This window comes from Pleurodeles waltl, chromosome 5, assembly GCF_031143425.1.
Source record: "Pleurodeles waltl isolate 20211129_DDA chromosome 5, aPleWal1.hap1.20221129, whole genome shotgun sequence".
Lineage (NCBI taxonomy): Eukaryota > Metazoa > Chordata > Amphibia > Caudata > Salamandridae > Pleurodeles > Pleurodeles waltl.
Window position 1 is genome coordinate 1,494,313,322 of NC_090444.1, and position 26,463 is coordinate 1,494,339,784.

Sequence of the window (26,463 nt, forward strand, 5' to 3'; positions counted from 1 at the left end):
CAAGCAGGTCAGCATAACTACCGGAGTCGGGTGGAGACCCTACTCCAACAAAGAAGCAGCAGGCATATGTCATGGCATAAGTGCAGACTTTTCAATTCTATCCATTGAACAGTTTTTTTGTCCTACAGGTTGTAACATGAGATGGGTGTTAAGGTACAGTTTGAGCAATGAAAAGATTCTCAATAGGACGTTTTTGCAACCTATCGTATTGATGTAGAACATTGTGTTATTTTGCCTTTCTGATCAGAGGTAAATTATGTTTGCGTGGTCTCTGGTGCCCAGGGCAGGACTGAAGAACTGAAATATCTGTGGAAAAATTATTCAACGAAGCTCTGCTCTCTTTGTCTCCTCACACACTCACTCTGTTCATCCATCCGTTTTCTATCTCTCTCCACTCCCTCCTATATGATTGCTTTCTCTCTTCCTTTTCCTCTGCTCTTTAAGGCTCCTGTGCCGATTGTATGATGGAATAACACCTGTGCCAACCATGCATGCCTGAACAACGCAGTCGGAACAACAATCGCGTTGTTATCACATATGCCTTTACCATGAATGCCTTTACAATTATTTTTCGTTGTAAAAGACATGCCTAGTAAAGGCATGTGTGGAACGGCATGCGTGGTTGTGACATGCCATGCCCCCTAAAGACACAACTACCCAATCCCCTACCCACCCTAAAAACACTATCCGACCACCCCACCCTGCCCCTAAAAACAAAAGTACCCCATCACCCTCCACCCACCCTAAGCCCTAAAGCCTTCCCCTCAACACAAAACTACCCTTACCCCCGTATCCCCGCCCTGAAAACAAAACTAAACCGACCCCGCCCTTTAAAACAAAATTACCCCAACCTCTGCAAACAAAACAACCCCAACCCCGCCTTCTCGCCCCTAAAAAGAAAACCCCCCACCCACCCTGAGCCCTAAAACCTTCCTCAACCACCCCACCTGCCCTAAAAACAACAGACCCCCACCCCCAAAAATAAAACTACCCCATCCCTAAGAAAAATACCCCACTCTGGCCTTAAAAACAAAATTACCCTGACCCCCGCCTCCAAAAATAAAACTACCCTGACTCCCCACCCCCACCCCTAAATACAAAATTACCAGCCCCCACCTTAAAAACCAAACTAACCCGATCCCCCACCCCTGCCCTATAAAAACAAACTCTCCCATCCCCCATCCCTAAAAACATCTACCCTAATAATGAGCCCTAGAACCTACCTCGACCCCACCCCAAAATAAAACTGCCCCCCCAACCCACCCCTAAAAACAAAATTACTGCACCCACCACCCCCACCCCTTAAGAAAAATAACCCAAACTCCTCCACCCCTAAAAACTACCTCCAATCCTGCGCCAGCCCCACTTACCTGACCGCTTCCTCTCTCGATGCACTCTCCCCTTTTCTCTGTTTTAACCACGCATGTGCTGTGCGTTGTTTAGCACATGCGTGTGTAAGGCAGAAAAAAAGGGAGTAGTTATTAACGCAAGTGTGGTTCTGCATGTGATAGTTTCCATACACTTATCACATGTGGAAAATATCATTACTGTCATTTTCCTATTTGCCTACAGCGCAAATTATCCATACTAATAGAGTATGCATATGGTAAATATGACATCCGTTTTTTCATCTTGTAATGTAGTAATGCAGTGGACCAACCCAGACATGCAGTAATTAAGATTCTATATAGTATTTGCAATACTCCGTTACTCGATTTGACTTTCAATATATTCAGATGGCACACAGCCAAGAGAATGTTTTCGCCCCCAGTGAATATCTGGGCCGCCAAGGGTTTTCTGCTATGTTAGTTAATCGGGTATTTGCTTAGCAAAATGGCAGACATTTTCAAACGCAACTGCGTGAATTCCACCCATATATCTATAATTTCAAGGCTATCTCTATAGGACGAACACAGGAAGTTCTGAAGTACTGGACATGTGGCAAGCGGCCATAAGCATGATTAAAGGTTTTTTTACAGAGGGGCTGGTAGCTAGTGTGTTCCCAATATGTGAGGATGCGGTGTTACTGAAGTAGATGAGTCTTCAGTTTCTTTCTGATTTGAGGGAGGGCTGAAGAAGTCCGGATATTGGTGAGGATTCTGTTTTGTTCCAGATCCTGGGGCCATAGACAGAAAATGCATATGCATTTTGGTTTGTTGCTTTCTTGCAGACATTCATTCTCGGTTCTGGTGGTGACGTGGCTCTTGTTTTGAAACTGCTTGGTTATTTTGTTAGGATGAGGTAACCTTGTGGGTGATGCAGTTGATACTGAAGAAGATGTGGGCCATGAGGGCGAACCAATATAATTAATTTAATATTAGGGTGAGATGATCAATCCTCTACAAGCTCTTGATTAAATGTATTCTGCCTTCTAGGATGCCTCTCGAGTGGTGTCACGGTTTTGTAGGTTAACCAGCTGAACAGTGCCCTAATAAAACAACGTGTTCTTCATTTCTAAGTCCCCAGTGCAAAGGCACGTTAAATGCCTTGTGAGGGGAACAAGCTCCATTCCTCAATCCACAGCACTCTTTGTTGTTTAGGTCACTGATTTTTACCAAAAATACTCGATTCCCTGTTTGCTCAATGGGAATGATTAGCTCTAGCCATATCACCAAGAGACATAAACGGTGTTATCACTGACCACGCAAGTTGCCTCTATTGTGCATCCCTAGTTCCAGATTGAGGTCTTTCCTGTGGCCCCGAGTTCAGTCTTATGCTCTCCTCTCATGGCAGTTGCGTTTATTGTATTTTCTACTCTAAGGTGTTTATAAGTTTTTAAAACACTATTTTGCACAGTTTCTCTGGGGAACACTGGTTGAAACTTCCAATAGAGGCTATTTTTAAAGCACGTCTATCTTTTCACACTCCCCAAAGCACAGTGAACTGTATACACGCTGTAGTTACATTAGTGGATAATGCACTATTAAAAGGCTGCGGATGTTGGATTTGTTCATTGAATTGAAAGCACTGAAAGTAGAAAGGCATCCTTACATTGCATTATCTGAAGAGTCACTGTTTCTCTTAAAGTGAAGTCTTTGGAGTACAAATTCAAACTGTATTTGCTTTAGAGTCTGGGAAAATATTTGAAACTGTGGCATCCCAACCATCTTAATGGAAGCATGCAAGAGTGTAAATAACGTAATACCAAAAAAGTAACTACACCGATGTGCTTGAATGCAGCATTTGCCAATAGTTCCGAAAACATTTCAAGTGGGATAACCACCAAAGATTTTTTAAACGTTGTGTTTAAGTATGGGAAGCCGTTCATGTCAAAATTACAGCTCCCCATATTGGACAACTCCTGAAATGCATAGCGTGCTGCAAAATGAATATGACACACACCCGAATGAATGTACTATTTGTCAAAATAATTATGATACCTGGCAGAGTGAATCTGAATTGAACCAAAACAAATATGAAACCTGGCAGAATTAATATGCTACTTAATGATTAATATGAATAACACACACACCAAATTGAATTAGAAATATATTGAAATATATATAAACCATACTGAAATTAACAAGGCCCTTACTGTAAACAATAAAGCAATCACTGAAAGGAATACAATATTCACCAAAAAGAATGGGGCATTTCTTGAAATGATTGACTTATGCCAAGAGAAATATGACCCACGTTGAAATGAACATGGCAAATTGGAAATCTTATAAAGTATTGAAATGAATATATTATATTCTGAAAAGAAAACAATGCACATTGAAACTAATACAATGTACATTGAAATGAACATTAAACCTGTTCCAATGAATTTGAATTGTGTTGAAATCAATATTACCGAGATGGCAATGAATATGAGACACACAGAAATTAATAGGAGATGATTGAAAATGAATATGGCTTGTGTTGAAATTAATGCAATCCCATTGAATTGAAGTTGACATGCCTTCAAATGAGTATGACCACAGCTGGAGTTCACATGAGATTTGTTGAAATGAATATGGCACACCTTGAAATTAATATGACACATATTCAAATTAATATGATACATATTCAAATTAATATGATATATGTTAAAATTGATAAATTGCATCTTAAAATTAATATGACAAGTGTTAATATGAATATGACATCCACAGAAATAAACTTAACATTGATTGAAAAAAATATAACACATGTTAAAATGACTATGACATGAGTTGAAATGAATATGACCTTCATTGAAATTAATTTGGCATGTTTTAAAATTAATACGAGTAACGTTAAAATGATCATGACATTTATCACAATGAATATGGCTTGCATTGAAAGTGATATAATTTACATTGACATGATTATGATATATGTTGCAATGGATATGATTCATGTTAAAATTAAGATGTGTTAATATGAATGAAGCATCCATTGAAAGAAATATGACACATGCTAAGATGAATATGACGTGCATTGAAAAAATATGAGCTCCACCGAAATGAATTCAACATGTCTTAAACTGAATATGACCAATGCTGAAATTAAAATGATACTTGTCAAAATGAATATGTTGTGCTTTGAAATTGATATGATACACAGCAAAATAAATACTGCATATATTGAAATTAATATGACCTATGTTGAAATGGATATGACCAGTGTTAAAATGATTATGACAGGTGTTAAGGTGAATATGACATCCATTGAAATGAATGACTTTCATTGAAAGAAATATGACACATGTTAAGATGAATATGAGCCACTTTGAAATGAATATGACACCTGGTGAAATTAATATAGCCCACATCAAAAGTAATATGACATTCTGTAACATGAATATCACACTTTTTTAAATGAAAATGAAACTGTGAGATAAATGTAACATGCTTTGAAAGGAATTAGGCAAATATTGAAATGAACACAAGCCATGTTTAAAAGAATATGACTGCTGTTTAAATGAATATGGCTTGTTCTGAACTTATGTTGATTTGCTTTAAAATTAATATTGCATATTGAAATTAATGTTACATATTCTCAAAGGGTCGCATTACGGGTTTGGCGGTTTGTGCACCACCATGGTGGCCGTATGACCGCCATCTGCTTGGCAGTCAGACCACAATATTACGATGCTGGCAGTCCCATAAGGAAAGACTGCTGCAGTTCCGCCAGCACCACCAGGCAGCGCAGACCACCCCAGCGGTGAGGCAGGCCAAAAAGGACAATGGAGCCATTGTTTCGGATGGAAACATTATGATGTTGCCTACCGCCAGCATGACCGTGGCAGCCCAACCACCACACCCCAGCAGGTGGAAACGGAAAGCATAAAGGAAGCAGCTCACCTGCAGGCAGTGTTACATGACCTGTGTCGCCATGGAGCCCATCACACACATGTCCTGCTGCAGGTGCTGTTCATCGATGGACCCACACAGCACCCACATTGCAACACAATAGAAGGTCAATGGGATGCACACTAGGTTGTGAAACACATATCCAAAGCTCACAATGCAAACAATACCTGCATAATAGTGATGGCGACATCAGGAGCATTCATGGACACATTTCACTTTGCACATGCCCCTAAAACAGCACTTGACCCTTCATGTATCTCAGGAACAAACAATATTTGAGCCAAGTGATATGCCTATCTGTCAAATGTGTAAGCGCAAGTCAAGAAAGCACACACAACGGCAACAGCATGGTCCAGACATCTAGATGATGTAGCTGTAAGGTACACACATCAAAGTGGACACATGGTCAGTCAAATCCAAAGAAAGCTACCACAATTTAACACCCTCCATGTGTGGACAAACAAAACTCTAGCTCCCGCACATGAGACGAAAGTACAATCTATATCAGGGGAACAATCTACACCATACATGCTGACATTGGCCAACAAAAGATGAAATACTTACCCTAGCAAGCATACCACAATGCAATGACACCCCAATTGGATCAACACCCATATATCCATACAGTGAACATCTACCCTTGTCTTGGGTGACTTCCCACAAAGTCAGATATTGAAAAACAACACAAATGTGGTGGATGTGTCTGTGGGTGTTGTGGTGGTGTCTGGGGGTATGGTGACTGAGGTGTGTGGGGCTGTGGGTTGTGAGCTGTTATAGGAGGCTGGCCTGGCTTGTAGTGGGTACCTTTGGTACTTACACCTTAAACCAGGTCCAGTTATCCCTTATTAGTGAAATGTAGTAGTGTTCTAGCAGCTTATGCTGATAGAGGTAGCTGTAGCAGAGCAGCTTAGGCTGAACTAGGAGACATGCAAAGCTCCTGCAATACCACTTATAGTTACACCGTACTTATACACAATAAAAGACAATACGCAGTACTACCAAAAATAAAGGTACTTTATTTTTGTGACACAAGGCCAAAATTATCTTAGAGGCAATACTCCTTCTGAAGGTAAGTATTATACACAATATATACACTAGACACCAAAATCAGGTAAGTAAATAGTCATAGGATAATGCAAACAATAGAAAATACCATAGAATGCAATAGGAAGAAATAAGCCATGGGGCAACACAAACCATATATTAAGAAAGTGGAATGCGAATCACAAATTCCCCCCTAGGCAAGTGTAGTGTGTAGTGTGTAGAGGGGCACTGGGAGTGTAAGAAAACCACAAAGGTTGGTAAAATACCCCACCCCAGAGCCCAGGAAAGTAGGAGGAAAGTACTGCAAGTTTCCTCAGGACACACTAAAAGTCGTGAATAGAGTTATTGCAAGAACCAAGCAACAAATGGTGGATTCCTGGACCTGAAGACCTGTAAAGAGAGGAGACCAAGTCCAGAAGTCACAGAAGATTCCAGGAAGGACAGGAGCCCCTACCAACCTTGAAGATGGTGCAAAAGAGGATTCTCCGGTTGGAAGAAGTCTGTAGGAGAGCACCAAAGAAGATGGCTGTGCGTTCCTGCGTGATGCAAATGATGTCCCACGTGGAGATGTTGGATGCAGGTGAGTTGTTGCGCTGGATTCAAGCCTTGGTTCAAGCAATGTCGGGGATTGTGTCAAAATGGCTCTGCCTGGACCCAGGAAGGACCTGGGGGCCTCAACTCGGACTGAGGAGGCAAAAGGGGCTCCCAACACTGGAGGGAACCCACAGATGACCAGGCAGCACCCACAGAGGTCCCAGGACACGGGGACAAAGAAGGTGCAAATTCCGGTTGCTGTAGCACTACAAAAGAAGGTCCCACGCCGCCGGAGAACAACTCAGCGAGTTGAGCATCACAGGATACAGTGCTGGGGACCTGGGCCAGGCTGTGCATAAAGGATTCTTGCAAATAGTGAACAGAGGCCTCAGGAGGTGAAGATGATGTGGTGCATAGGGGTACTGTCGCAAATGGGGAAGGCAAGCTCTTACCTCCTCCAAATTTGGACAGCTGGACCTTAGGACAGTCTGTGTCGAAGGCGTCCACTACCTGTGTTCCAAAGAGTACGGTCGTTATCAGGAGAGGAGTCCCAGAGAACCGGTCGTCGTCTTAGAAGGTGCCTGCTGGAGCAGGGAAGTGACTCTGTCACTCCACGGAGATTTCTTCGGTCCTTCTGGTGCAGGGTGAAGACAGGGAGTCCCCAGAGTGTGCACACCATGGAAACTGTTGCAGTTGCTGGCTGGAACTGAAGTTGCAGAGTCGCAGTAGCCTTTCTGGATACTTTCTTGCAGTTACAGCGGTTCCTGGAGCAGTCTGCGGTTAATCCGAGCAGAGGATGAAGCAGGAGTTGCAGAGGATTCCTGGTGGAAACTTGCAAGCCAAATCTGAAGAGGAACCCACAGGAGAGACCCTAAATAGCCATGAGAGGAGGATTGGCTACCTACCCAGGTACGCACCTATCAGGAGGGGTCTCTGATGTCACCTGTTGGCACTGGCCACTCAGAGATCTCCAGAGTGTCACCACACCTTGGAAAACAAGATGTCTAATGCCAGGGATACAATGCAGGAACTCTGGGCCCCACCCCTGGAATGGTGATGGACAGGGGAGTGGTCACTCCCCTTCCCTTTGTCCAGTTTTGCGCCAGAGCAGGGACAGGGGGTCCCTGAACTGGTGTAGACTAGCTTATGCAAGGAGCGCACCATCTGTGCTCTATAAAGCATTTCCAGAGGCACTGGGAGGCTACCCCTCCCAAGCCTGTAACACCTATTTCCAAAGGGAGAGGGTGTAACACATTCCTCCCAAAGGAAATGCTTTGTTCTGCCTTCCTGGGACTGAGCAGCTCAGACCCCAGGAGGGCAGAACCTTACGTGTGAGGTGGCAGCAGCTGTAGCTGTAGTGCAAGCCTCAGAGAGCTGCTTTGGCAGTACTGGGTTCCATGCTGGAGCCTTCAGGATGCATGGAATTGGCTTCCCAATACCAGATTTGGAATGGGGGGACAATTCCATGATCCTAGACATGTTACATGGCCGTATTCGGATTTACCATTGTGAAACTACATGTAGGTATTGACCTATATGTAGTGCATGTGTGTAATGGAGTCCCCGCACTCACAAAGTCCCAGGAAATGGCCCTGAACTGTGTGGGAGCACCTTTGCTAGTGCAAGGGTGCCCTCACACTTAGTAACTTTGCACCCAACTTTCAGCAAGTGAAGGTAAGACATATAGGTGACTTATAAGTTACTTAAGTGCAGTGAAAATGGCTGTGAAATAGTGTGTGCACTATTTCACGTAGGCTGCAATGGCAGGCCTGTGCAAGGATTTGTCTCAGCTCCCAATGGGTGGCAAAAGAAATGCTGCAGCCCATATGGATCTCCTGGAACCCCAATGCCCTGGGTACCTAGGTACCATATACTAGGGACTTATAAGGGGGTCCCAGTGTGCCAATTGAAATTGGTAAATTAAGTCACTAGCCTACAGAGACAAATGTAAAAGCAGAGAGAGCATAAGCACTGAGTTTCTGATTAGCAGAGCCTCAGTGACACAGTCAAGCACTATACAGACACACACATTAGGCCATAAACTATGCACACTGGGGTCCTGACCAGCAGGATCCCAGTGAGACAGGCAAAAACATTCTGACATACAGGTAAAAATGGGGGTAACATGCAAAGGAAGATGGTACTTTCCTACAGCAGTATTTCATTATCAGGACATGTAAAATTCCCCTGTATATGTCCTACCTTTTAAATACACTGCACCCTGCCCATGGGGCTGTCTTGGGCCTACCTTAGGGTACCTGTAGTTTTGTAAAATAGGTAACTTCAGGTTTCATGTCTGTATTTATTATTATTATGTTTTGTGTATTTCACTTATCTATTATTGTATGTTGCATATGGTATCTCCCATCTCTACGCTTTGGTCTGCTGACTGTTCCACTGTCCGGAATGTGAGGATCACATTCTCTGCTGGACAGTTGGAGGCATTCTGCGAGGCTTGGGAGAAGGTTGGAGTTCCTATTTACTTGAGAAGATTCACTGGATTAAACTTTAAGGAAATCATCCTTTGGAGTGTGGACTCCATTCTTCCGATTGGTTTCCCCCACTTCACATGGCAACGAGGATGGGATGCAAAATCTATGTTGTGCAGTGCCAAAAGAGGAACTTCAACCACAAGTGACATAAAGGACTCAAAAAGGATTATTTGTTTTTCCCTTCATTCCAACCGTGAAGGTACTGTTAAGCTGTGTTTTTTTTGGGGGGTGAGGGGATGGTGTAGTATTGTAAAATGGGTAACTTCAGGTTTCATATTTGTATTTATTATTATTATGTTTTGTGTATTTCGCTTATCTATTATTGTATGTTGTATATGGTATCTTCCATCTCTCCCCTTTGGTCTGCTGACTGTTCCACTGTCCGGAATGTGAGGATCACATTCTCTGCTGGACAGTTGGAGGCATTCTGCGAGGCTTAGGAGAAGGTTAGAGTTCCTATTTACTTGAGAAGATTCACTGGATTAAACTCTAAGGAAATCATCCTTTGGAGTGTGGACTCCATTCTTCCGATTGGTTTCCCCCAGTTCAGGACCTTACATGTAGTAAAAGGGAAGGTTTGGGCCTGGCAAGTGGGTGCACTTGCAGGTTGAAATGGCAGTTTAAAACCGCACACAGACACTGCAGTAGCAGGTCTGAAACATGTTTACATGGCTACTCATGTGGGTGGCACAATCAGTGCTGCATGCCCAATAGTAGCATTTGATTTACAGGTCCTGGACACACATGTTGCACTATACTAGGGACTTACTGGTAATACAAATATGCCAATCATGGATAAACCAATCATCAGGTCAATTTAGACAGAGAGCACTTGCACTTTAACACTGGTCAGCAGTGGTAAAGTGCTCAGGGTCCGAAAGCCGGCAAAAACGAAATGTAGCACATAGTCGAAAACATATATTTATTTTCGTTAATTAATTTGTGTTCATATCATATCCTTTCAGAATATGTCATATTAATTTCAATATGTATTGTTAATTTTAAAGCAAATCAACATCGATTCAAGGCAAGCTATATTTAAACAGTGAGCATTTTAATTTACACATGGCTTGTGTTCATTTCGATATGTGCTTTATTCATTTCAAAGCATGCTATATTTATCTCATATAGTTTCATATTCATTTTAATAAGTGCCATATTAATTTTAATGAATGTCATATTAATTTTGATATGGGTCATATCCACTTCATCAGATGCCATATTCATTTGAAAATGGTTCATATAAATCTTAACATGTGTCAGATTGCTTTAAATTAATGGTATATTCGCGTCAGTGGATGTCATATTCATGTTAACACCTGACATTATAATTTTAACATGGGTCATATCCATTTCAACATAGGTCAAATTCATTTCAATATATGCAATACTCATGTCGATGTGTATCATATTGATTTCAAAGCATAACATTCATTTTGACAAGTTTCATTTTAAAGTCAGCATTGATTATATTCAGTTTAAGGCATGTTGGATTAATTTCAAAAGGGCTCATATTCTTTTCATGTCATATTCATCTTAGCATGTGCCATGTTCCTTTCAATAGATGTCTCATTCATATTTACGCATGATGTTGATTTTAACATGACTCATACCAATTGCAACACATATCATAATCATGTCAATGTGTGTCATATCACTTTCAATGCAAATCATATTCATTTTTTTACAAATGTAATGTTCATTGCACATTATATTCCTTTCAGAATAATGCATTTCCATTTTAGTACCTTATATTCATTTCAAGCTGTCATATTTATTCCAATGTGTGTCATATTCCTCTTGGCATATAACAGTCATTTCAAGAAATGTTGCATTCTTTTTTACAAACATTGTATGTTTTTCAGTGATTGCTTTATTGTTTACAGTGAGGGCCATATTTATTTCAGTATGATTGATATATATTTCAGTATATCTCTCATTCAATTCTGAGTGTGAGTTATTCATAATAATCACTAAGTAGCATATTCACTTTGCCTGGTTTCATATTTGTTTTGGTTCAAGTCAGATTCACTCTGCCAGGTATCATATTTATTTTGACACATAGTACATTCATTCGGGTGTATGTCATATTCATTTTGCAACACGCTGTGCATTCCAAGAGGTGTCCTATATAGGGAGCTGTAATTTTGACATGAACGGCTTCCCATATTTAGGTGTGTTAGATTGAGACCAATTGCTCCCTCAATGTGCATTAAAAAGCAGTACTGTTTGCCAGTGATAGTTGCGGACATCATCACTTCACATCCGTCTTCACACCACGTTGTAATATGCAACATATAGCAATAGTTCTGCCAAAACTTGTTGAAGGAAACCACGGACCCCACGTAAAATTACTGTTAGATTATGTTCTGTGCATGATTCACATACATATATTTAATTAGCACCACAGCACTCCAGCACAAGTATATAAAGCATCTTTGGTAATATACTGAATATAAAGTAACATACGACCAGTCCTTAAGAAGAAACAATAATTAAGTTAAGTTCTTCTCTCGTTATAACCTCGTAGGTTTATTTACGTCGAAAGAAGTTTTTTACGACTTTGGTCATTCATATATGGCTATTGGAAATACATTTCTATTTCCGTGGTCAATCTATATAGTTACAGCCAGTAGTCAGTCCATACAATAACAGCACATACAGTAATAGCCCGTAGTCAGTCCAATACAATAACAGCCAACATGTGTTTCATCACGAAGTGACTTTTTCAAGGCCGAGAATTTGGAGCAGGATGTCCCTATGGACTTGAATCAGTCAAATAAGGGAAAGATGTATCTCAGATGTATGTAAGGGCATCAGTCATTAAATGTAGTCCAGAGACTGTCTCTTCCGTATTGTTGCCTACATGGGCAAGTTCCAAATGCTAAACATTGTGCAGCATATGTAGCTGTTTAGAGGACCATGATGAATCCCTCATCCGCTATGTAGTACGCGAAGTGTCAGCTCTCAAAGTGGGAAGACATTGACGATACATATGGTGCACAATTTTTGGGAATTTTAGAACTTACAGAAGAGACAATCTCTCTGGAGTAAATTTAATGACTGATATCCTTGCATACATCTGAAACACAGTTTTTCCTTATATGACTGATTCAAGTCCATAGGGACTCATCGCTAAAAATTCTCAGCCTTGAAAAAGTTACTTAGTGATGAAACACGTGTTGGCTATTATTGTATTGAAATGACTACGGGCTGTTACTATATTTGCTGTTAGTGTAGGGACTGAATACGGGCTGTTACTGTATGGATTGACCACGAAAAAAGAAATGTTTTCCCAATAGCCATATATGAATGAACAAAGTCATAAAAAACTTCCTTCTACGTAAATAAACCTACAAGGTTATATGGAGAGAAGAACTTTACTTCATTATTGCTTCTTCTCAAGGACTGGTCTTATATTATTTATATTCACTATATTACTAAAGATGCTTTCTATACTTGCGCTGGAGTGCTGTGGTCCTAATTAAATATATGTATGTTGTGTATTCTTGTAATACACACATTTTTGTCTAAAGCTAGTAATGCAATTCGGCCACGTAGCACCTCAATATACTTCTTTATCTCAACATTTAGACACTTGTGGGAAGTGCTTCTACATTACTGTTACTACCATTTGTATGTTTATGTTCATGTGTATGATTCACATACATATATGCAATCTCGAGCCCCAAAATTTCAGATTGTACCAGAATAAAAAAAGGATTCCCTATAATGGAAGCAGGATATCCTATAAGTTATGCATATTTTAAAAATAACTCTGCCTTCACTGCACATCCTATATTAGCAGAAACCAAGACACCCAAGTGTAGCAACAAGGCTAAATAAAATACAAAATCAATGGCAAAGAATGGCTCCTGCTTTGCTCACATGTTGATAAGAACTGTTGTATACATCTTAATCAGTGGTTTTATGAGTGCCATAAACAAAGGTTAAATTGGGTGAAGCCAATTTAAAATGGTTCATTTTGGGAGACTGATTCTTTCAGGGATAATATCGAAGAGCTCACTCAGATGGAGTTCTTATGAAAACTGGGCCACTGTGCCCAAGGTTTACCCCAAGTCATCTTGTGGGTTGCAGTAACGTTTATTTCAGATATTTCCATCAAATAGGAAAATGTGATTAACTGGACGCCTTGTCTCTCTGATGTTGATTTCAAATAAAGCAGTACGACAACATAATTGGAAAGCAAACTAACATCATAAATGTAGCAGACAGTTGACATAAGAGAGGCAACAAGTGTGTCAAACTTACCTGCCCAATGTTCATCACACACTGTAAACAGGGTGGTTTTATTGGCTAGCTCAGGGAACATGCTGCTGCACTCCATTACTATGGCTTGAGGAATCATTATGACACAGGACACGATCCAAATAATGACAATACTGTTCCTGGCTCGCTTGGCTGTGCTTTTGAACATCAGAGGATGGCAAATTGCATACCATCGATCCAAAGCAATGCAACTTAGGGTCAGCACTGACACAGATACAGAGACAGTCTGCGAAAAATGAAAAGCATTTGTAAGCAATTTACCTATCCACTTTAAACACGGTTTTATGTTATTTTCCACAATCACAAACGTTAATGGAGATAGCATTATATGGATCTCTGGGAATTTCGGGTTCAAATTACTAAATGAAGAGATCTTAACAGCTCAGGTATATAATGCCATAAGTTAGCAAGCATTGTTCATGCTGCCCTGAAAAAGAATACATTAACTTGCTGAAGGTTTCTTTAAACAAAGGCACTTTGAAGACAGCAATTACCATAACCACTGTCACCTACGTGGCCTACCTACACATTAATAAAACATTAGAGCATCTGTATCTTACTGAACAGAATCATACATTCTAAAGTGGGTCTTTAGTCTGTCAGTCCTGACACTGGAGTCAAAACAAGACTAATGAGAAGACATAAGAGCTCTATTATATTTGTCCCGCCATCGAGATGTTAGTCGTGACACTTTATTTGGTATCAGTTATATTTAAGATCATGATCTTTAGTTGTAATGCAAAATAATTAAAAACGTAGCTCTCATACTATTTTAACAATTAAAAAGTGTAAACATTATATAAAAATGATTTTCGACTTTTTTTATTCAGGTGGCAATACAATTCGATTCCATTTCCCATTTCCCTTTTTTCTTAGGTATCTTTAATTGTACCCACAAGGTTCTTCAACACCCACAGGTCTTCAGTATAGCGTTGCTGTAATGGACCGCTAACACTCCATTAACGTGTAAGCTATATGCGATTCAAGGGCCTGCTTCTTTGATGCATTTACTGGGTGCACACACAATACCTACATTTTCGACAGGTCGTATACCGCACAAAATTCGGTTGCAGGACATTTTGAAAGCATATGGCTACTCTAACCATACCTATCAACACTGGGTCAATACACCCATGTAAGTAACATTGACTGCATTCATTTATGAGATGTCTGCAGCATTCTCATGGTACCGAAAGTAAAATAAATATTTTCTGACTATGTTGCAGTTAATACTGCACAAAACCCCTCTCTCCATCTGTCACTCCCTTCTCGCGTCCAAGCACCTTGCTTCAATAAGCGCATGTCAAGTATCACCGAAAGCACTTTTGCCACCCTCGGTATGCGCTTCACGTTTCTTGATGATAGAGCTGGGATGCTCCCGTATTCTCCAGAAAAAGTGTGGAAGTTTATAATAGCCTCTAACATGTTGCACACATCAACATGTTTCTGTCAGAACTTGAGACTGGTGCGAGAGAGAGAGGGCAAGAGAAAAAGAGAGACGAGGTAGAGGGCAAGAGCCAGAAAGGAGAGAGGGAAAGAGGAAGTGAATGAGTGGTAAGGCAGCTCAGCACATCCCAAATTTTCACAGAGACTTTCTAGACATCCGAGTCTCCATAATGAAAGCATACAATACATCAGAACCAAATACATATCAATTAGGATTAACGCCAAAGCCCAGGATCAATATGGTAAGTACTGGGATCAAGTAGGGGAAGCTCTGGAACTAGCCTCCCCCCGTTACCATGATACAGCCAGGTAACCAAAAAGGTAGGGAGCATCAGTCAATCCGAGTTTTGGGGCCTTGGAGGTTTCAGTAAGTGAGCCAAAAAACAATGGAAGAATGGCAACAGTACAGAGGAGGGGAAACTGCCAGCGTCCTGCCTAAGAGGGAGCTAACTCCTGAGGTGAAAAAAAGACAGGTCTGTGTGTGTTTGAACCTCTGAAACGTGCTAGGCCCTTTAGAAAATGATGCCCTAATGGTCTGGGAAGGTATTTCTGCAGATCAGATCCCTCAAACGCCCCAAGTCTGAGGCTGACTCCTGATGGTGACGAAGTTTAAATATAGACATTAACCCCAAATTGTGGCAACATCTTGATTCCCGCTGTAGGCTACAGATGAGAGGTAAAACTCTGCAGGTGTCTGACTGTTGCGTGGCCACATTGTGCTTGAGATTCTAGTATTTTGCTAGATCCCAGAACTGATGGTCAGTCAATGATGAAAGGCGGGCTATGACAGCAGGGGCACGTATTATATCAAGATACCACTGTTTTACCTCCATGGTGTCACAGCCAAACTTGCTCTTTTAATTGTACTATGCATGTTTGCTTTGCTCTACTACTGCCATAAGATTTATGTGGAATATGTTCCGAATGTGTTTTTAAGAGATACTGCTGCTCTTTGCTCCTAGTTTTCATTTACTGAGCTGTTTTAACTGGGGACTGTACTAACTGATTTTTTGCTGCCACTGAGAATGTCTGGGGGATTTTAAAATGCCTGCCGGTGGTATCGGCAGACTAAAGCAACAGACCAGCCGTGTGTTTGATTACGTGGGTTCTGTATTAGCCGCACTGCAGTATTTTTGGACACCCGTCTGGTAATAAACCCAGAGACAGGTTTGTAGCATAGATGACTTTTGTTGTTAGATACGTAAGTCGAAACCACCCGAGCTGCTGGCCTATTCTTCATCTTCCTTAACTGCCAGCACGCTCAAAACCCATAGGTTCTACCAAACGTTAGCTGCCCATCAGCCTTCTACAATGGGCGTTCTGAGGCGGTATAGAGCCCAAAATACTAAATGGGTCTTTTCTTTCATAAGAAAACATTTTTTGGACAGTTTTTCAATACCGTATAAAAAACAATAAAACATATTAACAATTTAAGAAAAAAAAAACATTCTTTACACAGCTATTAAACGCGATATTCAAAATAATAAAACATACCAACATACAAATACTGCCTCTAAACATAGAGACAATACCTCATCCTAAAATGTGACTAAACAAAAGCAGAGCAGTCTATTCGATAGTACACTCCTCCCCACAGGTTGAGGACATCTTGTTCAAAATTATTCATTTTGTGATGAAACATAATTTTTTTAAGAAAACAGTTTCCTGTCTCAGCATTTCCCTGTGGAAAGACATTATTTTTCTCACTTTTTCAGAGAACGTAGCATCTCCTTTCTTAACAAATGTGTATTTATTATACCGCAAAATCTTCCTAGGCAGCAGGTTTAATATAAACCTTTTTTCACATCATAATAGTCTTTTTGCTTGCTTTGGGCCTTGGTTAGATTCTCTCCAAGAGTGTGTGTATACCCTCAATAGATTGAATTGTGGGTTTCCTACCCCTAAGCTGTTGGAAAAGAAAGACTTTGGTAGATGACTGAAGCATGGTCAAGTACAACCACAAATGAGTATCTCGGGGTGGACTAATTTTTCAAGTCTCATAATTAATCCATCCTCCAGAGACAGTTGTCCAGACATCTTATCAAAAGGCTGGATACTTAAATCATCTGTTATCTCTTTTTGCCAACCTTCCTTGATATATTACGATATCAGCATAGAACAGCAGCTTCACTAGTGGCAGCCTTCCTCTCAGCCTCTGAAACAGGACACACTTTCCCCACCTTCACTGCTGTAATTATACAACTTTCATCCTTAATATCATCTGTGACAGGTTCAAGTTCATGTTCTTAATGCTAATGAGCTCTCATCTTCCTGAGGAAACAAGATAAATAGTCTGCCAGATGTTTTTTCCCCAGGAATGTGTTCAACATCAAATTGATACTAAATATCTTGTGGAAAACCTGGGTATTCCGGGTGAGTTATTTTTTGAACTGTTACCACCAAGAATGAACACCAGCAGCTTGTGATCAGTCTGCAACACAAAACACTTACCCTGCAAATAGCTCTGAAACTTCTCCATGGCCCACCCTGCAAGCCAATAAGTCTTTTTCAATGACCACATAGTGTATTTCGGCATCATGGAGCACTCTAGATGCAAACCCAATTGGGTGTTCATTCTTCCTTGATCGCTGTGTTAATATAGCCCTGAATCCTAGGTTGCTGGCAGCAACCATAAAGATACATTTGACTGAGAGGTCATGCAGCTTGAGAGTCTTGACACTCATCAACTGAGACTTTACCCAATCAAACGCTGCCTTGCAGTCTTAATTATAAGAAAATTTGTCGATTTTCTTCAGTAAATTTGAAATAGGTCTAACCTTAGACGCATAATCCAGGTTGAAACGTGAATATAATTCACACAGTCCAAGGAAAGTTTTGAATCCAACATTGTCAGTGGGAGGTGTTGCTTCTAGAACAGCACTAACTAGTGCAGGTTTAGGCTGAAAACCAAAATTAGCATTCATAACGCCTAACTATTCAACCATTTCTTTAAAAAATTCACATTTCTCCCATTTCAAAACAATGCCCTGCTACCGAAATATGATGAGTATTTGTGTCAATAGCGCATCATGCGTTTGTTGATCATGGATATATACCAAAACATAATCTTGAAATTTGGTTACATTTCTACTCCCCTTGAGTAATGTAAACATCACAAAGTATAACAATGAAGCAGCCTATATCTGCCCAAATGGCATGCTATAGCACTGAAGCATACTCATGGGGAGAAGAAGGCAGTGAAATGAAGGGATTCTGGATCTAACTCAATCTGGGGATAAGCAGATACTAAATCAAGCTTGTTGAAGAAATGTGCCCCGGAGACTGAGGCCAGCAATTCATTTATATTAGGAGGGAACCGAGAGCCCACCCATATCTCTTTGTTGAGAGTGTGAAGGTCAACACATGCCCTCAACTCCCCTTTCCTCTTGCATGCCACCACCAAAGGGGAAAGCCAGAGCGATGACTCCACTGACTCAATGATGCTCTTTTAGACAAGTTTCTCAGTTCCTTTTCTAGGTCATCCCTCACATTGAGAGCACCTCTCTCAATTTCTCTTTAACGAGTACTGCCCCGTTTGTAATCTCAATACTGTGTTTGAACCCATTAACCTTTCCTAGTTCCCCTGAAAAAAACCTTTTGAAAAAGGTTTAACAATTCTTTGATTATGCTGTTATTTCTGATCACAACACCTGTTCCTTTGCTCCAGGCTTTAAAACCATGCTAAACAAACCGTGATGGAACTTCCAAGTATGTTTAGACCCTTAACTGCCACATAGATTTTGCCTTGAATGTGACTTCCTTTAAGGACCAAGATGTATTTGAACTAACCTAGCAACTCAATTCTTTGTCTTTCACTGGTGAATGGTCTGAAGGCAATAATGATTTGTCTTTCCTCTCACCTGAGTCAACTAGTAAGCTTAACTCTTTTTCTCCAACATGGATATTTACATAGACGTCTGTACATTCAGATAGATCACCACATTGCACTTCACCATCACACACCACGAGGACCAAGTCTTGCATTTCATTAATACCATCCTCAGAATCACACTCTTTGTCTTCAAACACTACAGCTACTTTGACCTTCTCTTCTTTAGTGCTTTGGCACACTTTAGCGAAATGCCCCAACTTATTATACAGTCTACAACACATGTTTTAGCTGGACAGGGTTTACCATCTGTTGTGTGAGACTGAGTCCCACACCTAAAGCATATAGTTGTCTGTTTAAAAAATGAATTAGTTTGACCGAATAACTTAATTTGCAGATCTTTTTTCCCTCTCTAGTTCTCTCCCTTACAGCTAACAGGATTCATACCTGCACTGCTTCTATCATTCAATTCTTTAGAAGATTTAAAAGTCCTTATAGCACTTTTCATAATTCTAATGGTTTCTGGTAATGAGGGGTTATCTACTGAAAGAGATTTCTGCTGTATGCTTCTCTCAGTACAATGGCTGAAGAAGTGGTCATGAATAAGTTATTCACTACCGTTATCAGATTGGCATTCAGCAGTTAGTTTGCATAAAGCAGAGATGTATGTTTCCACATTTTATTGGGTCTTTGGGTCCTCTCAAAACAAAGTATGCCTAGAAATCACCATACTGGGTGGTATATCAAATCAGTTCAACTGCTTCTTAACAGTCTATTGAAATCCGCCAAGTTCTTCACCTTCTAACAACCCCATCTCTGGAAGATGCTTAATTGTAGACCTTCCTTTGGAACCTAAAGAAAGATGTAACAATAATTTATTTTGTTCCAGTCTAAACCTTGATGCTCCAATGGCCCATAAATACATCTCAAAAATGTCAAATCACTGGCTCCAGGGATTGGGTGACTCCCTTGGAGTTTCCAAAAATGACAGTGGGGGGTTAATTGACTGCATAGTGAGGGTAAAACACATTAAAATTTAAATTACATGAGAATACAAACTTTGTAGTTATATGTCCAATAGGAAAGTTGACCAATCTACAGGTTAATAAAGTGTGTGTCTCACAACTTGCGTAAAGGTGTATACATAACTTTGTATAAAAACCAGAAGTTATGTACTATCAATTGATAGGTGTGCACATCACTGTGTTGAATATACAGAAATCCTGTATTACATGCTGTTATGTGTGCACATCGCCGTCTGATGTAGGTGTTCACATTGCTGTGTGCCTCAAAACATGTGTAAATGTGTGCACATCACCACAAAGAATATATAGAATATAGAAGTCATATATTACAGGCTGTTATGCATGCATGTCACTGTCTGATGTATGCCCCTTTACTTCCTAAAAATAGGTGTGCACCTAACTGTGTTATGAGTGCTGACAATATTAGCTACAAACTATATGCTGAGTACATCATCTATTTGATGTGTGCTTATAAAGTCTCAAACATTTGAAGTCTTGCAGAAGAGTATTCATCAAAAACCAGAGTACCTTCAAGTCCATGAGGAACGTAATTTACGAACTAAAATGGTTGATAACCTGAAGAACGTGAGGCATGTCATTCCAAACTGTCCAGGTCGGCAGGACAAATAATCAGAAGCACGTCTTGTCAGCAGCAGGCACTGAGGATGTACGCCAACTGAGTAGATAACATACCAGCATGGACTAGAAAACTCATGTGCAAGCACACAGGCTGCGCAGTGTCAAAACTGGAGACTCTTCATTGATGAAACAAACCTGCCCCAACACACCGTCTATAGAGATATCACCTCAGCATTGATTTTAAAACCAGAGCACTTCCTCAAAGGCTGGTAGACAACTTCTGTGCCAGGCACCAGCAGATGTAGGAAACTACTAAATCTGTCAGGGTTAACTGGTACCAGGTAAATTCAGGCTCTGTATTGTGGAGTGGTTTAATAAAGCTCGTCACCAGAGAAAAATATTGTAATAAATCAACAGAGACAGGATTGTAACATTGAATACTTTTATTGTTAGGCAAAAAAGTCAAGACCACCCCAAACTGCTGGCATGTAGACACCCATTCCTCAACTTCTCGAACTGCCAGCGCTTTCAAAACTTACAAGTTTTATCAAATGTTAGCTCCACACCAGCCTTCTACAATGGGCATCACAAGGTAGTGTGAAGCCAAGAACACTACAACCTATCATTTCGGCAAGGGGGGCGAATTGTAAAGGAGTTAGCAGTCTAGCTGGGAGACCAGAAACACTGATTTAAACACAGGCAAGGCAGCACAGAGCAGGGGAACCTAAGGCACACTCAAATGCACCCATCCTCACCCAACCAACACCATGTTCAAGGACCCCTGCCTGTTTTAACAGAGGCAAATGATATACAATAAACTATACCCAAGACGCCGTAATAGCTATGCCATGTTACAATCAAAATAGGGCTAAATGAGGCATAGGGTGACCTAGAATCATTTTCCTGCGCTGATTGTAACTGGGAATGCCAGAACACAATGGATTTATCCAAGCTAGGAGAGACCCTAAGTATTTAGAAAGCTTGGATATAGACTTGATCATTCTGAGTACCATAGGACATGATATTGAGCATAATCTAGTTGGTATGAATTTCAAATGTCTATACTTTAATCCTAGATTCCTGCCTAAAGACTGCATGGAAATTTGGGATACTATTAATACTGCTAAACCCAACTGAGAGGACCTTGGGCACTGGGCAGTTTTAAAAACACAAGACATGATATGGATACCATCCCAGCCACATAGTCTCAATCCTCAGGTGTGCACACTGTACAAGAGAGTTCCTGGAACTCCAGGCTCAACAGGATTGTAATGCTTAAAATATTTCAGTGTTATCTAGAGCACAATGTACAATTAGAAATAGCCACCATCACATGTCCACCAACCAGTCAAGCATGCCACATTCATCATCATCTGTTGCACTAAGAGCCACGCTTATGTTAATATGTGTCATCAGAGGGGAAAAGTGAGGGTGGCATTTTATTGAGGAAATAAAGGCATTGCATGTGCAAGGCCATGTTTGTTTATTTAGTTTTCTCTAAAAGGTTTATGTTGCAGGGGGATGAACTATGTGTTAAAATGTCAGCATTGTTGCCCATAATCCCCATTGAGAAAAGGGAATATGAGAATATCATCTTGCATGGTACAGGGAAATGAGGTCAGTAATAATATGAATCTTTATCACAGTGACTATTGTAATAATGACACTACCCCTCATTTTGACCTGGCAGTCTTCAGACTGCCAGGGCCACGAGGCGGTCTGATCACTGCCAAAGCATTGTTCCGACAGCTTTGGCGGTGATCAGACCGCCACAACATTAGCATGGTGGTTGGGCCAGGGTCGGACCGGCAGGGCAGCCAGTTTCCCTTCACTGGAGGGACTGGCGGTGCTGGCAGTCCTAATCCACCAGGGCAGGGCTACATGCAGCACCACCCTGAGGATTACGTCCCACTTCTCCACAAGCTTTTACATAGCAGTTGCACTATCATGTAAAAGCTGGGGAGACAGAGTGCAGACCCCCCCTGGACAGCCCGTCGCGCTTTTCAGTGAAAATTATTGTTGCACCCTACGCACTGCAGCATAGCTGCTGGCTCAATTATGAACATGTAATGGGGCCCGCAGGAGTTTGGTGGGCATCCTTTACCGCCCGCTGAACTCGTAATGACCCCCATTGTGTTTTATTATGTACGTGAAGTAGTGAACATATAAACTCATGGCACTTGTGTTCTCTCATCATGTCTCTCCAGCCAAAAGCCAGGAACAAAGTGGGAACCATTAGGACAAGTGACAAAGGAGACCAAGGTATGCACTGCTCAGTGGGTAGAGAAATTTAGGACCACCCTTTGTGTTGAAGGATGGGACATGAAGGGAGAGTACACCTATCTGGAGAATGACACAGTTAAAATACTCCATTTTCAAAATGCACGGAGGTTCCTGGCGATGGGGCTCCCACTAGTCCTGCCATCATGAATTTCTTAAGCCACCCCCCATCAGAGACCAGGCCCCAAACACACAGCATGCAGCCGCAACTGCTGATAACCTCCCTTCTATCAGTTGTGTCTGTCGGAAGCTCAGTAGCCATGGGTAAGATTTGCCACCAACTTCCCTGAACGCTATGTTTTCACCTCAACCCCCAGTATATCACCCTGTCTGAAATCCAGTAGGCCATGGCCCATCTGTTGGGTAGTCATCAAGCAATCGCTAGGGAGGTTAGAGAGTGGTGGCAGACCTAGGGACCATCAAAAGGAGCAGGCTGGACAGCAACAGGAAGTATGCTGTCTCTTGGACATCAATCATTTCAGCTTGTGGCCAAACCCACACTTTCCTACCACTACCTCTTTTAGCTTGAGTATGCCTTCCCTTTCTGCCATCTAAACTGCACCAGTGTGTAATACTCCTATGAAGGTGCCTGGTCCTACCTCATACCATGCAATGTCTGTGCTTGAGGAGGAGTGGATGTTTAAATTAATTTGTACTATTGGTGCATTTCATTGGAGTCTGGATATGATTTTAGGATTTCAGAATTTTGTTTCACTTTGACATTTCCTTTAGTTTGCTTCTTTTTCTAAGCTGGATGATGCATACAAATACATGCCCCCCAATTTGATCTTTACTTACAGTCAGTATTTTTTTGGGGGTTATTTCCCCCCTCCTCAGGACAAGTCAAATCAGATATTGGCACAGTCTCCCCCTAACCCAAGCCCAATTGCCTTTCTTAGTTTGAAAGATATTTGAGTTAAAGTTTATTTTGTTAAACTTATGATGGTGTGTTGTGCCTCTTAAAACTGTGAAGGCATGCCTGGAGATTGATGTGTGTTTGTTGATCTAAGGGTGGTTAGGAACCTTATAAAGAACCTCCAGCTCATTCCACGGCACTACTCACTTTTAGCGACCTTCACGCCCAGCCCCACAAGTAGGTAGAAAGTAGGTGAAATTCATCTAAAATGGTAAGAATGGGGCATTAACTAGAAGACAAAGTAATTAAGAGGGTGATTGTTTTTGTCCATGCCTATGGGATAGCTGCCCATGCACCAGCCACACAACTCTACGACACACTTTGGTGAGGGTAAGATTATGCACTGGAAGCCGGTGGCTCAGTGGTAGGCTCTGCAGATGGCTGTTGACTCTTAGTTGTCTGAAGTTCTATTTACGCTAAATAGCTTGAGGTGGACTTCAGATGTCCCAGCAGGTGGCAATATGGTGTACATAGTCAATTATCCCACCTCCTGAGGACCAGTACAAGCTGTTGTGGAATCTCAGAAAGGGCAACAAAACCTGGCTCACCCAGCTCAAAACTGTTTGTCACATTGAAATAGCGTTCAGAAGGATCATATGAAAAAGGTATCCATCTTTGCCCCTGCAGGGTTCTGAGAGTATTTTTTTTTATTTTAAACTGGAGTTTGGTAGGCAAGTACTCAATCATAAATGTGATTGATATCCCATCCGCCTTAGTACATTAAGATATAATGAGCAAGTAATCGGGCAGATGGGGTACCTGTCATGTTCTATTTATGAAGTCCTAAGTCTGAAGGTAAAACCTTGGACCAGAGCCATGAATCAAAGTACATCAATGATAAAGCAACTTTGGTAGCAACAAAATCCAGCTTTATCCTGCTAATATCTCCAATAGAAGTTCAGTGCTAAATTATGCACATATGAGGGATCATCATCAGCTTCAGCTTTGGACACCAAAACTTGGACAAAGTACCAAGTTAAAAACTTTGACTTGTGTGATCTGTTAGCTTACTTGGTATTTTCTTCATTGTGATCAACATGAGCATGCACTTGGGCCTCAGTTCACTTCAAACTGGAACTTTATATTAGCATTTACTTTTTTTAGGCCTTAAGAAGTTTTGAAAAATCATAACTCTGGTTTCCCGTTATCCAAATCTGATAATTTCTCTGTCTTTCCTTTCATTAATTTTTTCTGCTTTCCAAACTGGTTTGGGAATTCTATTGTGTTGTATAATTGAATGTAACACTCCTGATTCTGCTTGAACCAAACACAAATTTCATGTGCTAATTGCCCGCTGCTTGTACCACTGTTGCCTGGGACTGAGAACAGTTCACAGAGACCAATGTTGGGACCTATGCAGGGTGTGGAAATCAGGTTTGGGAGTGTACGCCCTCTCCAAAGTAATACCTACTTTCTACCTAAGGTAATAAACACTTGCTTATATATAGAGATGCTTTGCTCTTAATTGGCTTGACATAGGGTGTATGGTGGAGATGAAACACTCATTGAAGTGGTTTTAATGAATGAAGAATTGCAGGTCGCTACAGACAGTACCTTTGTCACCTATATCCTCTAAAACATCTCCTTCCCCTGACTCCTCACATCCTTCCACTTCGAATTTTAGATCCTGCACAGTGCATTCCACCCCCCAATGCCTTCACATGGTCAGTGACTGCCTTATTGCTCCTCTGAGGGTGAGTGGGGACAAGCCATGTAGTTCCCCATAGTTAGGATTGAAATCACTTTTATAGAGTGGTATACCATATACCTAGGGCTGGTAAATGAAAAGGTAAGAGAGGGCCTGCAGCACCTATTGTATCACTCACCTAAGTAGCCTCTAGGAACATATCTTAGGCCTGCCATTTCAGCCTTTGAGCAATTTTAAACTGCCATGCCACCTTAGAACAACACCCTGCCAGGCCTAAAACACCCTTTTTATTACATGTATGCCAATCCTAAGGAAGCCCTAAACAGCCCATAGGGCAGGGTACATTGGATTTAAAAGTGGGACATGTACTTTTAAGTTTTACATGTCCGGGTAGTGAAAAACTCACAATTTAGTTTTTCACAAGTGTAAGGCCTACCTCTCCCATTGGATAACATCAGGTCAACTTATTACATTAAAAAGTTATAACATTTGTTCAGGATCAGGTAGAATTGTCCGGTTTCTTGGTACACAAGACTAGGTGTCGTTGGCAGTTGACTTTTGTGTATTTCTCAGAGACAGCCATGCAATAGAGGTGATGGGATTTGGAAGATGGGTCATCCAAATAGGATGGGAGGCAGGGCTGTGTAGAGTCCTACTTGTGTCAAAGATACCACCTCAGCAAACACACAAAGAACTTCACACTAGCCTATTGTACCCCAGACAGACTGAGACAAGGACAGGGAGACAGGAAATTCCAGACACTTATGTCGGGTGGGAGGAAACTCAAGAGGTTTCTTCAACTTCAAAGTTGGCATCAGATATAAAAAAGGACCCTGAGGCCAATAATTCTTCTGTTTACTTTTGGACCTGTGGAAGGAATCTCAGAGGATTGCCATGCTCGCCGTGGCCTGCAGTGAAGTTCTGAAGACTGACTGCACTGCTGCCTAAAGCCTGCTGTGTGCCTTCAGAGGACTGCCATGCTGCTTGATACCTGCCTTCCCCATTGAAACTTGGGCTTCCAGGATGATCCCAAGGGCTAGTGGACTGGCTTCCTGATCAGAGTCTCCTGGACAGAAAATTCTCCAACCACCTTTAATCTGC

At 41.2% G+C, this 26,463-nt stretch overlaps 1 protein-coding gene across 1 annotated transcript in view; it reads right to left on the reverse strand.

Moving 5' to 3' along the window:
• Positions 1–26,463, reverse strand: part of HCRTR2 (hypocretin receptor 2) — an 818,959-nt gene that overhangs the window by 466,031 nt on the left and 326,465 nt on the right. The window contains exon 3 of the mRNA XM_069236773.1: positions 13,622–13,865. Coding sequence (XP_069092874.1) covers positions 13,622–13,865 — 244 coding nt within the window. The remainder of the gene's footprint in view (positions 1–13,621; positions 13,866–26,463) is intronic.